The sequence below is a fragment of the Pipistrellus hanaki genome, assembly GCF_964339955.1.
Source record: "Pipistrellus hanaki genome assembly, chromosome: 20".
In the NCBI taxonomy this organism is placed as follows: domain Eukaryota; kingdom Metazoa; phylum Chordata; class Mammalia; order Chiroptera; family Vespertilionidae; genus Pipistrellus; species Pipistrellus hanaki.
This window is the reverse complement of record NC_140522.1, coordinates 7,669,653-7,685,172: the sequence shown is the minus strand read 5'-3', so window position 1 is coordinate 7,685,172 and position 15,520 is coordinate 7,669,653. Positions and strand designations below refer to the sequence as shown.

Below are 15,520 nucleotides of genomic sequence, written 5' to 3'. Positions count from 1 at the left end.
GTCTGGGGCATGGAAATTCCATGTTCTTTTCCAAGACAACAGCCTCTGAGAGTCCCCCAAGAAAGGCTGCAGGGGCATTTATAACAGAAACAAGGCAACAGGTCCCAAAGGTCTCTCGTGATCAGTTTCCCATGACGAACAGAAAAACCTGTCCTGTTTTATTTTTATTTTTTTTTTAAAGTATTTTTTATTGATATCAGATAGGAAGGGAGAGGGAGAGAGAGAGAGAGAAACATCAATGATGAGCCCTAATCGGTTTGGCTCAGTGGATAGAGCATTGGCCTGTGGACTGAAAGGTCCCAAGTTTGATTCCAATCAAGGGCATGTACCTTGGTTGCAGGCACATCCCCAGTAGGAGGCGCGCAGGAGGCAGCTGATCGATGCTTCTCTCTCATCGATATTTCTCCCTATCCCTCTCCTTCCCTCTCTATAAAAAAATCAATAGAATATATTAAAAGGAAAAGAAACATCAATAATGAGAGAGAATCATTGACTGGCTTCCCCCTGCATGCCCTACACTGAAGATCAAGCCTGCAACCCAGGCATGTGCCCTGACCGGGAATAAAATCATGGCCTCCCAGTTCATAGGTTGATGCTCAACCACTGAGCCACACCAGCCGTGGCTCATTTACTCCGATCTCAAATACCAAACTCCCCTACAAACCCTGTCCTCCTTTGACCAACAGAAAGGGACTTTCTTTCTCCTCTTTTAACACGAAAGGATATAATCAAGTTCAACCCAAGATTAATGGCAGAAATGATAAAACCGTAGGAGCAAACACTAAGAATAAAGAGAGTCATAAAGAGGCTTAAAATATGGTCCAGGAAAGACGGTTAAGAATACATATCCACCGAAATGACAGGCACGGCTCCCATCCCAAGACGCCCGTCTGAGACTCCTACGCCGCCCGCCCACAGAGAGCACTAAAAGCATAAACGCTGCCCCAGCACTTCTGCTCCGACAGCATCTGTTAATTCTCTCCATTTATAAAATACATATTGACAAAGACAACCGAACTGGGACCGGGGAGATTTGATTTGGTGTGAGAAAGTCAATTCAATGTGATTTTGTTAAAGGGCTCCTGCAGGCGAGTAAAGAGTTTAAGTAATAAAGTACATAAAGAGACGTTTTACGAGCCAGCCTGGTCCCGTGGCGGGAACGCAGGGCCGGGCAGGGAGAGGGGCCGGGCCTGGGAATGAGATCGTGAAACCCAGAGCCTCGTGCGGCAGGCACTGGGCGGTTGCGTGGAGGGGAAATAAAGAGAGAGCCATATGGATGCCCTAGAAGTCATTAAGGCCACAGTCATCAGGGGCGACAGGAGAGAGAGGCAGCAGAGAGAGCGAAAACGACACAGGAAACGTGTCTATTTCCAGCAGAATCTGTAGGAAGGTCAAGGGAAGAGGGAGGGATATTTTTTTTCCTTTAAAAATACCATCCCTTCAGTCTGCCATGATGGCCAGAAATGAAGACTGACATGAGAAACTCCAGGGCCCCTCCGGATCCACAGGCCTTGAGAAATGTCACAGTTTGCTTAAGAAATATCTGACTGGCCGAAGCTGGTTTTGCTCAGTGGATAGAGCATCGGTCTGTGGACTGAAAGGTCCCAGGTTCGATTCCAGTCAGGGGCATGAATGTTGGTTGCGGGCACATCCCCGGTAGGGGGTGTGCAAGAGGCAGCTGGTCGATGTTTCTCTCTCATCAACGTTTCTAGCTCTCTCTCTCTCTCTCTCCTCCTCTCTGTAAAAAATCAATAAAATATATTAAAAAAAAAAAAATACCATCCCTTCGGTCTGCCAAGATGGCCAGAAATGAAGACTGACATGAGAAACTCCAGCGCCCCTCTGGATCCACAGGAGTTGAGGAATGTCAGTTTGCTTAAGAAATATCGGACTCGCACAGAGTGTCACAGGAGGTAAGTAGAGAAGTGAGTCTGAAATTTGGGCTCACGAAGGCACTTAAAGGGCATAGGAAATTGCAGGTACATTTTGCGGGTTCCATCCCCAGTGGGGGCCATGCAGGAGGCAGCCGATCAATGATTCTCTCTCATCATGGATGTTTCCATCTCTAGCTCCCTCTCCCTTCCCCTCTAAAATCGATATGACACCTATGTTCTCCTTCCGTGTCAGCATGTATGGGAGGCAGGGGAGGCAATGGTAAGATATGTACACAGATAATAATTTAATAAAAAAAATAAATAAAAAATAAAAATTAAATAAATAAAGACTGTGCTTGAGAATAACATCATACATATTAAATTATTTTGCTAAAATATTAAAGAAGATACACATTAAAAATAAAAAATTGATATAACATATATTTTATTTTATTTTATTTTTATCAATAAATCTATTTTATTGATTTTTTACAGAGAGAAAGGGAGAGGGATAGAGAGCTAAAAACATCGATAATGAGAGAAACACCAACCAGCTGCCTCCTGCACACCCCCTACTGGGGATGTGCCCACAACCAATGTACATGCCCTTGACCTGAATCGAACCCGGGACCTTTCAGTCTGCAGGCCAACGCTCTATCCACTGAGCCAAACCGGTTTTGGCAATATAACATATATTTTAAAGAAAAGTAAAAAAAGGACTTCTGTTTCCTCATCTGGAAAGTGGAGATAACAACAGTACCAGCCCCTAGGCCGGCTGTGAGGATTAAATGCTGACCTCCCAGACCAGGGGTCCTCAAACTTTTTAAAGTGGGGGCCAGATCACGGTCCCTCAGAGAGCTGGAGGGCCGGACTATATGAACTACTAATTCCTACTGTAACACCTCGGCTGCGCTCACTGCCCAAAAAACCTGGCGGGCCGGATCAGACTCCTCTGCGGGCCGCATGTGGCCCGCGGGCCGTAGTTTGAAGACCCCTGTCCCAGACCCAGCCTTTAATGGTGGAGAATGACAGTGGACGGGGTGCTGTTTGCCTGTGGCTGTATTTGCCTCTCCCTGTACCTGCTTCCCACCTGCTCCATCCCTGACAGGCCCACAGGGCCCCTCACCTGGAAGGCGGCGGTGTGCCACGCCCCGGTCGGCTCCCCCGCAGCACTGGGCCTCGCTGCTGACCAGCCGTCCCCCGCAGCACTGCTGGCCGAGGCCGTCCCGCAACTTCCCTGCACAGCACACCTGTGCGCCCGCCGCGGAGTAGGGCATCCGGCCGCAGCACGTGTCGCCCAGGCCCACGGAGACCCGGTGGTGCTGGGCATCTGGACAGCACACCTCACCTGCCAGGGGAGGGCGAGAACCAGCATCGCGTGAGATGAGAATATCTGCTCTGACACCACCGAACTGTAGTGCAGATACAGGCTGGCTGAGACACCTGCTAGAAACAACCCTGACGTTTTGGAGTTTCAACTTTTCAATGCAACTCCAACATGTTTGCATGAACGACATAGAAATACCGGTGTCTGCTCACCTACACGTATGTCAGCTTACAGGTTATCTAGTTCCTCTGGCGCCTAAGAAAGAAGCACTTAGACCCGGTGATGGGGACCCAGGGACAGTACAGAGAAAGCACGTCTACAGATACTTTCCTGCTTAGTGTAATTTGTGTTTTGTTGTTTTCTTTTAGAATGTGGGTAGAGTCAGAAATGAACTCTCGATACGTTTGTAATAGCTATGATTATAATTTCACACTGTATTTGTTTAACCAAACAAAATACGTCCAATGGGAAGGTTGATCAAATGAGAGGAGGTAGAAATACTGTATTTAAATCAGCACACTAGTATTTGGGGGAGCAGCGGCAGACACTGAATTTTGTTACTGTAGTTATACCCACACCCCCCTTTACAGGATGTTCTAGGAGACTGGAGATAAAAACCATCTTTTTTCCTGGAATCTTGAAATCAAGGAGCTCAAAACATATTACTTTTCCCTTAAGGATGCCTTAGAGAGGACTAAGAGCAGCTTGTTGGACGTACAATTCAGACTGCGCCTTTCGTTTCTAGCTCATGACCCCACTCTGGGTTGACCTCCCTCCTGCCCTGAACCCTGATTTCCTCCTCTCCTTTGTCTTATTCCTTTCCTCCTTCCTGGATCTCTAACACACCCTCTCCCCTCTCCTCCACTGGCCCTTCTCAAACATTCTTTTCCCCTGGGACTGTTTCCTTCATATTTTATAAAGGATGTGAGTCTGGTGACCAGCCTGGCAGATCTTATTAAACCATGGCCCCGATGAGACTTACACAATCTGGCTAATGACTTGCCAAACCTTTTTCGGTTGGGGTTGCTTTACAAATGTATAGTCCAGAACTCTCCGATTCGTACTAATTAGTCCATCTTTGTGTGAGGTCGAGAAATGCTAAGACTTGGTTAGTAACAGCAAGACAAATCACTTACTAAAAGGATATAAAAATGTGGGACACTATTTCACTAAGGATAGATATATAAAGAGTGAAATAGGAAGGCAAGGACTCTACCCTATCCTATCCTCCCACGGGGGGTCTCTGGAAATGCTTATGCCAGTGGTACCCCAAGAATCCCACTGGTACAATGGGGACATCTCTGATAACACTACCAGGGGCCAGTGAAGAAGAAATGAAGAGTACAGTTACTGTATCTCCTATTCCTCTGCATAAAAGGATTCTTCACTTTGGTCTGAAATGTAGTTGCAGTATTTCTTAGATCTTATAGCCCCTTGTTGACGAACTTCCTTTAACATAATCAGTCACGTGGTACAGCAGCAGCACCACTTAATTACACATCATTGAGGAGAAGGGTGGGGTAGGAGGAAACACAGCAGACATGACTAGATTGGGAAAAAACCAAACATTTCTTAAAAAATCACTTTTGAGTGGAACAAATCATTGGTTTGGATAGTTTAGCCACAGTTCCCCGAATCCCTCAGAATCGCATTGCGTTGCTGACAGAAGAATAAAAGATGTGGATTGCATCAATGAGAAGTAAAACTGATTTTCCCCTCTCAGAAAAGGCCTGTTAGCCCTAAGATTCAAAGATCAGTCACCTGTTCATTAACCTCTCCAAAAGCAAATCTATGCCACCACTGGCTTGAAAATGCTTTCTCTCTAAAAGCTACCCCATGGTCTCAACTGTTAATTGTGAGTCTTATCAAAGAATGACCCGCATTAACACTTAGCTTGAGGTCATTAGCATATTTATAAAAAAAAGAAGGGGAGTCCTGAGCATTCTTTTCTCTGTTGCTCTTTGTTGTGGGTGCTGTGAAGGAAAGTTGTGAGAAAAAAAATAAACTAAGTATTATTAACCAATACTTCAGACCCCTCTATAAATATCAGACTCATCTACACGTGTCCAAATACCTACACCCATCCCAACCTTGAACAGGCAGAGGATTGATTACATTTTAATTACATTGCTAAATAAGATCTTTGGGGGGGGGGAGGGGTTAGTGTTCTTTCTTTCTTGATGTAAACAGTGATAAACTAGTTAACAAAGACCAGTGGCTGAGCATAGAGGTCACAATACAATCTCTTCATTTAGTTACACTGAGATTCATGATTGGAACAAAACACTTGGATGTTCCCAAAGGATTGTGTGTGTTTTCTCTTGACATCATGGTACAGACATCCTAGTACTATGAAAAAGAGATGATTTAAAAGGATGTGGGCCTTGTTCAACATCTGGTAGATATCCAAATGCGTGAGGTCTGAGTGAGCCTGTGCCAATATCTAGATCACGGAGGTTTTAAAAGATCTTGTTTTTAAAATTAAAAAGTTTTGTATGATATTAATAAACAATCATTGGGCTTCCAGGATTTATTCCATTCTTAGGAAACGTATGTGAAATTTTATTTGGAAATAGAACAAACCTAGACTGTTGTCTTAGCTTGAACTCTGCCACTCTGTGTTAGAAATGAGGAGTCTCCTACGTGTGCATAGCTGTGGTAGATGAAACCAAATATTTTTTAAAATCAATTTTAAGGGATAAGGATATTTTCCAGAGTTTGAACAGTTAGTAGCAAATAAGAGCAAACATTTTAATTCAACTTAGAAATGAAAACACTACCGTGTAGGTTTATGCTAAACTTATCCCAAAGCCTATTATGGTCTTTTGGTTTGAAGGCTGGGACAACAGAACATTTCTCTCTCATCTATGTAATTACAATTTTAAGGATATGTTATTCAGGGGAGGGGAGATAGGAGCTATAGCTGAAAACTCCTTCAGTGTGATGTGTCCCAAAGCCTCTGGCAATGCTGGATTAACTGCTCATATTGCGGTTTACAGTACATGGAAGCTGACACTGAAATCCACAAAATTCTTACTTGGAAAATCTAGTTGATTAAGTTATTTAATTGTGAAAGCACTTTTTTTTTTTTTTTTTTTTTTTTTTTTTTTTTTGTGAGAATCAGAATAATAGTCCTGCTTCAAAGAGAGATTTTTCCATAAACTTTAAGGGACAGTTATGAAGAATAGAGGATGACCTCAGCCTTAAGTAAACTTGCATCATATTGAATCATTTCACCTTCCCTTCTTGGTCCAGTGTTTTACACAGAGATACTGTTACGCCCAGACTTTGTGATCCCCAAGGACCACCAGGGAGCCGAGTCCCATGCAATAAACAAAAGAGCCTTTTCCATGCTAGCATGGGCTCTGTCCCACTCACGCCGGCAGCATGGCGGAAGAGAGAGCGAATTTCGCCCACTCTGGTCGGTGGTGATGTCACTGTCTCGGCTAACCCTGATTGGTTGGGTGAGGGCTAGGGTTCAATTACAGAATGGAGGATAATTCCACCCTGCCCTCTCAATACTAGGTGAGATAATTTTTCATTTTACACACCTTGGATGGATATAAGTACACCAAACACCAGGGACATGGAACAGCATCAAATGAACTAGGTACCTGGCATAGACTTTATGGTAAACTAAGTGCCTCAGAGCACTCAGCATTTTTTGAGCACCAAACATGTACCTTTCTTTTTTTTCTCCCATCTCTAGTCCTGGGCTCTTAAAGACACAGGCATTCCAAGTTAGGTGGCAGGGAAACAAAAAGTTGTTCTCAGTGGCTTTTCCAAGATAAAAAAGTAATGGACAATAGCAGTAATAAAATATTCAGATATCTGCAACAGTCATTTCAAAAGCTATGGTGCCCAGCCAGCGTGGCTCCGTGAACCAGGTTGAGCATCAACCTACGAACCAGGAGGTCATGGTTCGACTCCAGATCAGGGCACAGGCCCGGCTTGCCTGCTCAATCCCCAGAAGTGGGTATGCAGGAGGCAGCTGGTCAATGATTTTCTCTATCTTCCTTTCTGAAATCCATAAAAATATATTTATAAAAGAAGGGATGTTTCAAGCCGATCATTGGCTGTGTGTGAGTGACTGCGTGTCTTGGGGGGAGGTGTCTTTTTTCTGGTTCCCAGGATGACCAGGCATCCCTGAGAAAGCCCTCACCTGGCAGAACTCGAACGTAATACCCCGCACAGCAGCGGTGGTCTGGCTGTGCCGGTTGGATGCGGCCGCCACAGCACACTCCCGTTGAATTCAGAATAAAAGGAATGTACTTCTCCTCACAGCAGTGGTGTCCGGGCTGAGCGTCATGGAGCACACCAGCACAGCAAACCTGAAGGTTGGGAGCCAAGTTCAAAAGAATTTCAGTTAATTAGACTATTATATCACCCTATCGCCTGAGACATAATCATTTTCGAACAGACATTGCTAGGAGACCTCACATACAGCATATGTTTGATAAAAATTCAAACACTGAGACACACATTTTCCCAGCATCATTCGGGTCCTAAATGCTGGTTGATATAACGTAGCCTTTTTGGCCTTCAACCATGCTTTGTGCTCTGTCAGAATATTCCGTAAACAGGAATGACGTTTTGAATGTCAGTGCTTCCAATGGAAAGGTGATGTAGAATTATAAATGAACAATTTCCTTCCTGTACATGTTTTAATCTATGGAAACCTGACTCACATTGATCTTTTTCTTTTGTAAAAAAATAAATGGCATTTTTCCTGTAATTATTATGACCACGGATTCATGAACCCAATCTTCAGACAAGGGGATCTTAAAAGAGTTCAACAAATATATATATATATATATATATATATATATATATATATATATATATATATATGTGTGTGTGTGTGTGTGTGTGTGTGTGTGTGTGTGTGAGTGTGTGTGTATATGTATATATGTATATATATATATGTGTGTGTGTATGTGTGTGTGTGTACATATATGTCACACTAAAAAGAGAACATCTATATGAAAATTAATTTAGACAAACCCTTTTAACCATGTGTGTTTTCTCCAGGAGCTGTGGAAGAAATTATGTGCTTGAACAATCAAATAATTAATTGCATACAATGGAGGTCTGAGAAACTGATACTCCACTGGTACATAGAACAAATGAAACCCTAACTGTTGCTGAAGTGTAGTCTCAGAATCTATACGTGACACATTATGTGAACTGGTAGAGCCTTCCGGTGACAGAAAATCCACTGCTCTGTACAAGGTGCAAATTTCCCTTTTGCTCACTGCTTTTTTTTTTTTTTTTTTAATAAATAAATATATTGTACTGATTTTTTACAGAGAGGAAGGGAGAGGGACAGAGAGTTAGAAACATTGATGAGAGAATAACATTGATCAGCTGCCTCCTGCACACCTCCTACTGGGGATGTGCCCGCAACCAAGGTACATGCCCTTGACCGGAATCGAACCTGGGACCTTTCAGTCCGCAGGCCGATGCTCTATCCACTGAGCCAAACCAGTTAGGGCTCACTCACTGCTTCTTGTAAGCTTGCACCAACTTTTGAGTCAAGCTCAATTCAGGAGCGGAAGGCGGTGAGATCTCTCAGTCCTCCGAAGGGCCACTAGCTTAGTATTCCATTCATTTTGGAAAAGTTACTAAAAGAGCAAATAAACTCAAAATCTTAAATTCAGCCTATCCCTGTGGTGGTTCAGGTAGCCCTGAGAATCCAAGGCACAATGAATAGGCTGAAATGAGGTAAAACTTAGGCACAGTGACCATTTTGGAGACTAAGTCTAACAAAGGTTAGTGTGTAGCCACTGGCTTTATAACTTCTCTTAGATGATGATGACTACTGAGCCAGTGTCAGCTTAGTAATTTGTGTTCTATCCATACCACAGAAAAAACGCACGTTCTTAATTACTGTGCCTTTTGCAGTGAATCTTGTGGATGTAGTGATGGCTTCTGTCATTAAAGGGGCGACGCTGCTGATAAACAGGAACGCTCTTGCGTTGAAATCCTACCTTCAAACGGAGAATTTTCTGCATCGTTTGTCAATAAAAGCCATTTACAAACTCCCCTGTCTGGCTGCGCTATTGATCTGATTCCTAAACTGCAACTAGCAGGGACATTAATCTGCAAATGGCCATAATTTTTAAATATTTCTGACAAACCCTGAAAGGCCCTGCTCACGGTGACTCATCAGTGTCATGTACACAAACACCCACGTGTCGCTGAATGGATTTGTCATAAAAAAAAGAAAGAAAAAAAAATCAAGTCACTCCATCAAATACACATTCAGGAGGATCCTTATTATATCCATAACCTAATATTTCCTGGGAAGACGATGAAGAATGAGAAGGCTACAATGCTCATGAGGATGGCAGGGTTTTGATAAGCATCCTTTTCTTGCCTTGGGGTCTCCTGATGGACTGGGGGACATACCGATCATGATAAATCATGGCTTAACATGCAAGTGATTTTACCGGGAATGTTCTGGAAGAAAAATGGATGACACGGACGGGCTTGAAGAGAGTTACCTTTGTCTCAGGATCATAGCATCTGTGTCCACAGGTAGTTTTAGGCTTTTGACACATCACTGCCTTGCAGAGCTCACCGCTGTGAGCTTTCTGGGTCTTGGGACACGGGGACCATGATTTCCGTAAGACATCGTATCCCAGGATGATACCATTTGGTTTCCCTGGAGACGTCCAATCAATGTGAAGGGATCTGTAACAGAAAGAATAAATAATACGTCTGCAAAGACAACATTTACCATTGCTGCTATCAACATCACGTACTTTTCAATTTATCTTCCAGGTTGTTCTAAAGCAGTGGTTCTCAACCTCTCTAATGCCACGACCCTTTAATACAAGTTCCTCATGTTGTGGTGACCCCCAACCATAAAATTATTATTTCATAAAATAATAAACAAATTATTAAATATGTTTCTTAGGCTCTAAAGCAGCAGTTCTCAACCTGTGGGTCACAACACACAGGTTGAGAACCACTAGCATGGTAGCCTAAGACCATTGGAAAACACAGATATTTATATTATGATTCATTAACAGCAGCAAAATTACAGTTATGAAGTAGCAAAGAAAATAATTCTATGGTTGGGGGTCACCACAACATGAGGAACTGTATTAAAGGGTCTCGGCATTAGAAAGGTTGAGAATCAGTTCTAAAGGTTTACATCAGTTAACTTCCTAATAAAAAAGCTGTAGAAAGAGAATATGTTAACATATATAGTCAAATATGCTACTACCATATCACATTTTTGGAGAATCAATAAAAACTTTATTTTAACATATTTTTATTGATTTCAGAGAGGAAGGGAAAGAGAGAGAGATACAAACATCAATGATGAGAGAGTCATTGATTGGCTGCCTTCTGCATGCCCCCCACTGAGGATCAAGCCTCCAACCTGGGCATGTACCTCTTGTCCAGGAATCGAATCTGTGATCTCCTGGTAATAAACATTTTTGTTCTTGTTGGTTTTGTTTTGTTCTTGTTGTTTTTTTTTTTTTTTTTAAACGGTGGAATGCTTTAAATTAATTAATTCAAAATTAATCCTATTTGTGCAGTTGTAGAATTTTCAATCATAACAATTTACTAATTCCATTCATGTTTCTCTCTGTTCCTCTCTGAAATCAATAAAAACATATTTTTAAAAAAGAGCATATAAGCTTATTAGTCCTCATACTTTAAAGATCTTGCAATAAAAATCTCACAAATAACTGTTAGCCACTTTTCTGTCATTGTGTAAAATAAGTATTTTTGTCATCTTTTTCATTTTAAGGAGAAATATATCATTAACGACCAAATTACTGGACCCTATTAGGAATTCAATTAAGCCCAAACATTAAAAAGCAGCAATCATGATAAACCTTGACATTTTAATAGACTGCTTTTAAAGAAAAGAAAGTTATTATTTCAGTTTTGAAGGTGCAAATATACATTCATTAATAAGACTGTAGAGTGGAAATGTCATGTGTAAGAGCATAGGTGACTTGTATAGCCGCCATTATTATTCTTTATCCAACTCCCAAAATTCATTTCCCGTTTTGCAGACACCTTTTTTTGTATTCACTGCATAGTCATCGACAGAAAAGACTATGTGTAAGTGTCATTCCGGGGTCTGACTTTTCCACAGAAGCCAGAGAATTAGTGAAGTCTAGAAAATACATGTAGAACACCATGCCATCACACTTCCCTTCCTTGCTCTGAAATGAGACCACCTCCATTTTAAGCAGTGCCATGGACAGTTTTGCTTTTAAGAATTTTAGTTGGGTACATGAAGATGAATGATCAAGGAGTCATGGGTTCAACCCCTCCATCTTTCTCATTAGAGGCAATGAGAGAGATGTTGAGAGATCTTTTTTTTAAAAAATATATATATTTTATTGATTTTTTACAGAGAGGAAAGGAGAGGGACAGAGAGCTAGAAACATCGATGAGAGAGAAACACTGACCAGCTGCCTTCTGCACAACCTCTACTAAGGATGTGCCCGCAACCAAGGTATATGCCCTTGATCGGAATCAAACCCAGGACCCTTCAGTCCGCAGGCCGAAGCTCTATCCACTGAGCCAAACCGGTTTCGGCTTGAGAGATCTTTTTGAGTGATGATATGAAATGGAGAAAGGGCATCTCTGAGATTCTGTTGAGGACACGCCAATGAAAGAGAGGATTTGGAATGGAACTGATGAAAAGAACCAATGAAAGGAACCAATGAGTGTTCAGAGAGCCAGGGGTCAAAGTTAATTAGAAGGGAGAACTGGATTTTGCTGAGAGTTGCAGAAAGGCGACCTCAGTCAGCGAGCTTCTTCTGTGGGGGCCACAGAAAGCCGAGAAATCGGGAGGAGTCTGGGATACAGAGGCAGGCGAAGAAAAGGAATTTGTGGGCCAGAGTCCCAAGAATGAGCTCAATATTCTGTTACGTCTCCTCACCAAGCAATGAGTTTGACCATCAGAACTCACTGGCCATCACAACAATAAAATTTCCTCAAAGAAATTATGACTACTGATCTGTTCTGTACAATAATACAAAATACTCTCCAAATTGTCTCGCTCAAGAGTTCTTCCCACACCCTTTCAAGAATCCAGCAGAAAATTCCAGTCCAAGTTAAAAGCCATTTGCCATTGTACACATTGCTGAGAGAGGATAGTGACAATATGGGTAAAGGAGGAGTGATTGGACATTCTACATCTACAGACCAATATTCTGCTTATTAAGAAAAAAGCCGAAACTGGTTTGGATAGAGCATCAGCCTGAGGACTGAAAGGTCCCAGATTTGATTCCAGTCAAGGGCACATATCTTGGTTGTGAGCACATCCCCAGCAGGAGGTATGCAGGAGGCAGCTGATCGGTGCTTCTCTTTCATCGATGTTTCTAACTCTCTATCCCTCTCCCTAAGGGGGGAAAAAAATCAATAAAATGTATTTTTTTTTAAAAAGTAAAAAGAGGTGGATTGTTTTAATTGTAAAATTTTAAATTCAGCAATCAAGTTGTCTAAAAAAAATCAGGGAGGAAAATGAAGGATACAGAAGATTCACTGATACCCAATGTCATGAAAAAATAGAGGTTTCAAGTTTCACCTCAAATTTGGCAAGGCACAAAGGGGAAGCATCTTCCTCTACAAGCTATGACCTCTCATGCCTTCTTCAACCTCAGGCTGAGTTCCTTGGACATACAGCGGGGTTTGTAAATAAGATCGGGTGGTTAAACCTTCACTTGGAGGCACCCAGGCTGAGCTGCTACCATAAAGACACCTGCAGAGTTGGTGTGTGAAACTATCATTTATATCATTCAGTAGCTCGAGGCAAATTTTCAAACAATTATTTGTGAATGCTCCACAGACATCACACCCCCGACTTCTCATCAATAATACACCCCTGGACTGATGTGAACTGGGGAAACTCTGCCATAGTTCCAATTAGAGGCAGCCAGAGACACCGTCTGCCTTCTCTCTCCTCTCCCTTGAGCCTCGTGCCTGGAACTCATGCATTTTGAAATCTGAGCAGTAACGTAGTAAAACCTCTTCCTTGTTTATGCTTTTCCTTATCGTAGGCATTATGGGGCATAAATAAGTAAACTTCAGAGGCAGCCCAGGGCCCAGGGAAGCTGTGGGCTACAGCGCTTGTCATACTTCCATCAAAGCCAGAGCTGGTTAGCTCTCTTCATTCGAAGTGGTGTCTACGTTCACCGCTTTGGACCAGAATTAATGAATCAGCTATTGATTAGATTCCGCTCTAACCAATCCACCAAGGCAAACAAATGAACTACCCAGGGCACGTGTAGGCCATGGCCAGACATGTCCGGGCTATCGATCAGTAGTTAGTATTCTTTGGGGATCCAGAAGCAGTTGATGACAATATGACAAGTATGGAAACTGATGCAGAAACAGCACGTTTCCGGAGGAGGAGGTTGGAGAATCTGATCTTTACATGTGTGGTGAGGCATCCTTGGTTTCCATGTAAGAGGAAAACACGTGTCAGTGCTTGCACTGAAGATGTTGCTGTCAAAAGCCAGGTGAGAAAGGCCAACAGCGAAGATCATGCACTCCAGATGAGCAATCCAACACGGGGATGTGCTGTTAAAATTTCACTGAGAGGTTTTCCTATAAGCGTTGTAGAGTGAAGGAGTATTTGGACATGAACTCTGTTATATCTTGGCTGTGGTAATATTGACACAACTCTACACAATGGTCAAAACTCATAGAAGGTGGAGCAAAGAAGAGCATATCTTACTGTGTGGAAATAAAAAATAGAATGTAAAATGCAAGAGAATAAAAAAGAAGCAAATGCAGGAAACCCGTGATCTTTCCAGAATCTTCATTCATTGTTGAAACTAGGGGGTTCTCTTCACATCCTTGTCAGTTTTTAACTTTTTCCCTTCACAAAGTCTCAAACTGCTTTTATTGTAAGCCCAAATGCAAGTGACATTTGATTGAGTATGGAATGATAGGATGAAATACAGGTTTCTTTTTAATTCAGAATTTGGAGTCATTGTATTTTTGGCCATGAATGCTGCTGGTTTAGAAGATGGACAATGTTACTCAAACTCTAATTTCCTGTTATCTTCCAGGAAATCCTGGATTTGGAAATTTCCTGACAATGTCCCTTTATGAGGCTCTTTAAAAAATATATATATTTTATTAATTTTTTTACAGAGAGGAAGGGAGAGTTAGAAACATCAGTCAGCTACCTTCTGCACATTCTGTACTGGGGATGTGCCTGCAACCAAGGTACATGCCTTGACCAGAATCGAACCTGGAACCCTTCAGTCCACAGGCCGACGCTCTATCCACTGAGCCAGACCAGTTAGGCTGGGGCTTTTTATGTGGTGCTTTTTTTCAGTGATTATGCTGATATCTATAGACTCTTCTTCATCTGTTTAGTTCTGGAATATTTTCTTATCATTTATTTCACCTCCCCGCTTTTCTGCTTTCTCTTCTGGAACTCTTATTATCCACATACTAGATATCCTGGAAATTTTTCCCAAATTTCCTCAATAATTACTTTCTTTTTGTTGACATCTTTGCTTTTTATTGCACTTTTAGAGACTTTCCTGTTACTTCCAACATTTTAATTCAGCTGTTACACTTTTAATTCTAATGAGGTCCTCTCCCCAACTTGCACTTTATATTTTTTATCCAAGTAAATTTTTGTTCCATAAATAGACAATCTTTTTTTTTAATTTCTTTGAGCCTATTATATATATTTTTTTCTTATTTAACATTACCTCTGTGTTTATTGAATTATTTCTCTTCATTTATTTTGGTCCATTTAATCTTTGAGAGCTTCGTACCGAAAAAACTGAACCAAAGCTTTCTATATAAGTGGGGTTTGCAGATTGATATGCTTCCCTATGAATATCTTTTCCATTAGGGGATCCCACCTGCAAAATTCTGGAAATATTTTATTTGGGGCCATGCAAGCTTTTCTAGAGAAGAACGTCCAATTTCCCGCTAGGGCATTTATGACTAGATACTTCCTCTTTATCAAGTTTTCACCTTGGCCTCTACTTGAGCTTTCCACTGTGCTCAGGAGCCCTTTACCCAAAGCACCTCTGTTCTTTATTCTCTAGAGCAGTGGTCGGCAAACTCATTAGTCAACAGAGCCAAATATCAATGGTACAACAATTGAAATTTCTTTTGAGAGTCAAATTTTTTAAACTTAAACTTATTCTAACGCCACTTCTTCAAAATAGACTCCCCTAGGCCATGGTATTTTGTGGAAGAGACATACTCAAGGGACCAAAGAGCAGCATGTGGCTCTCAAGCCACAATTTGCTGACCACTGCTCTAAAGAATATAGACTTCTGATCTTTGGGAGGTGGACTATGCCACA

General features: G+C 41.9%; 1 protein-coding gene across 1 annotated transcript in view; it reads right to left on the bottom strand.

Annotated features, from left to right (window-relative positions):
- Window positions 1–15,520, bottom strand: part of USH2A (usherin) — a gene marked incomplete at its 5' end in the record, with an annotated part of 394,535 nt that overhangs the window by 91,027 nt on the left and 287,988 nt on the right. Inside the window, 3 exons of the mRNA XM_084868505.1 lie at window positions 3,001–3,222; window positions 7,364–7,532; window positions 9,708–9,897. Coding sequence (XP_084724631.1) covers window positions 3,001–3,222; window positions 7,364–7,532; window positions 9,708–9,897 — 581 coding nt within the window. The remainder of the gene's footprint in view (window positions 1–3,000; window positions 3,223–7,363; window positions 7,533–9,707; window positions 9,898–15,520) is intronic.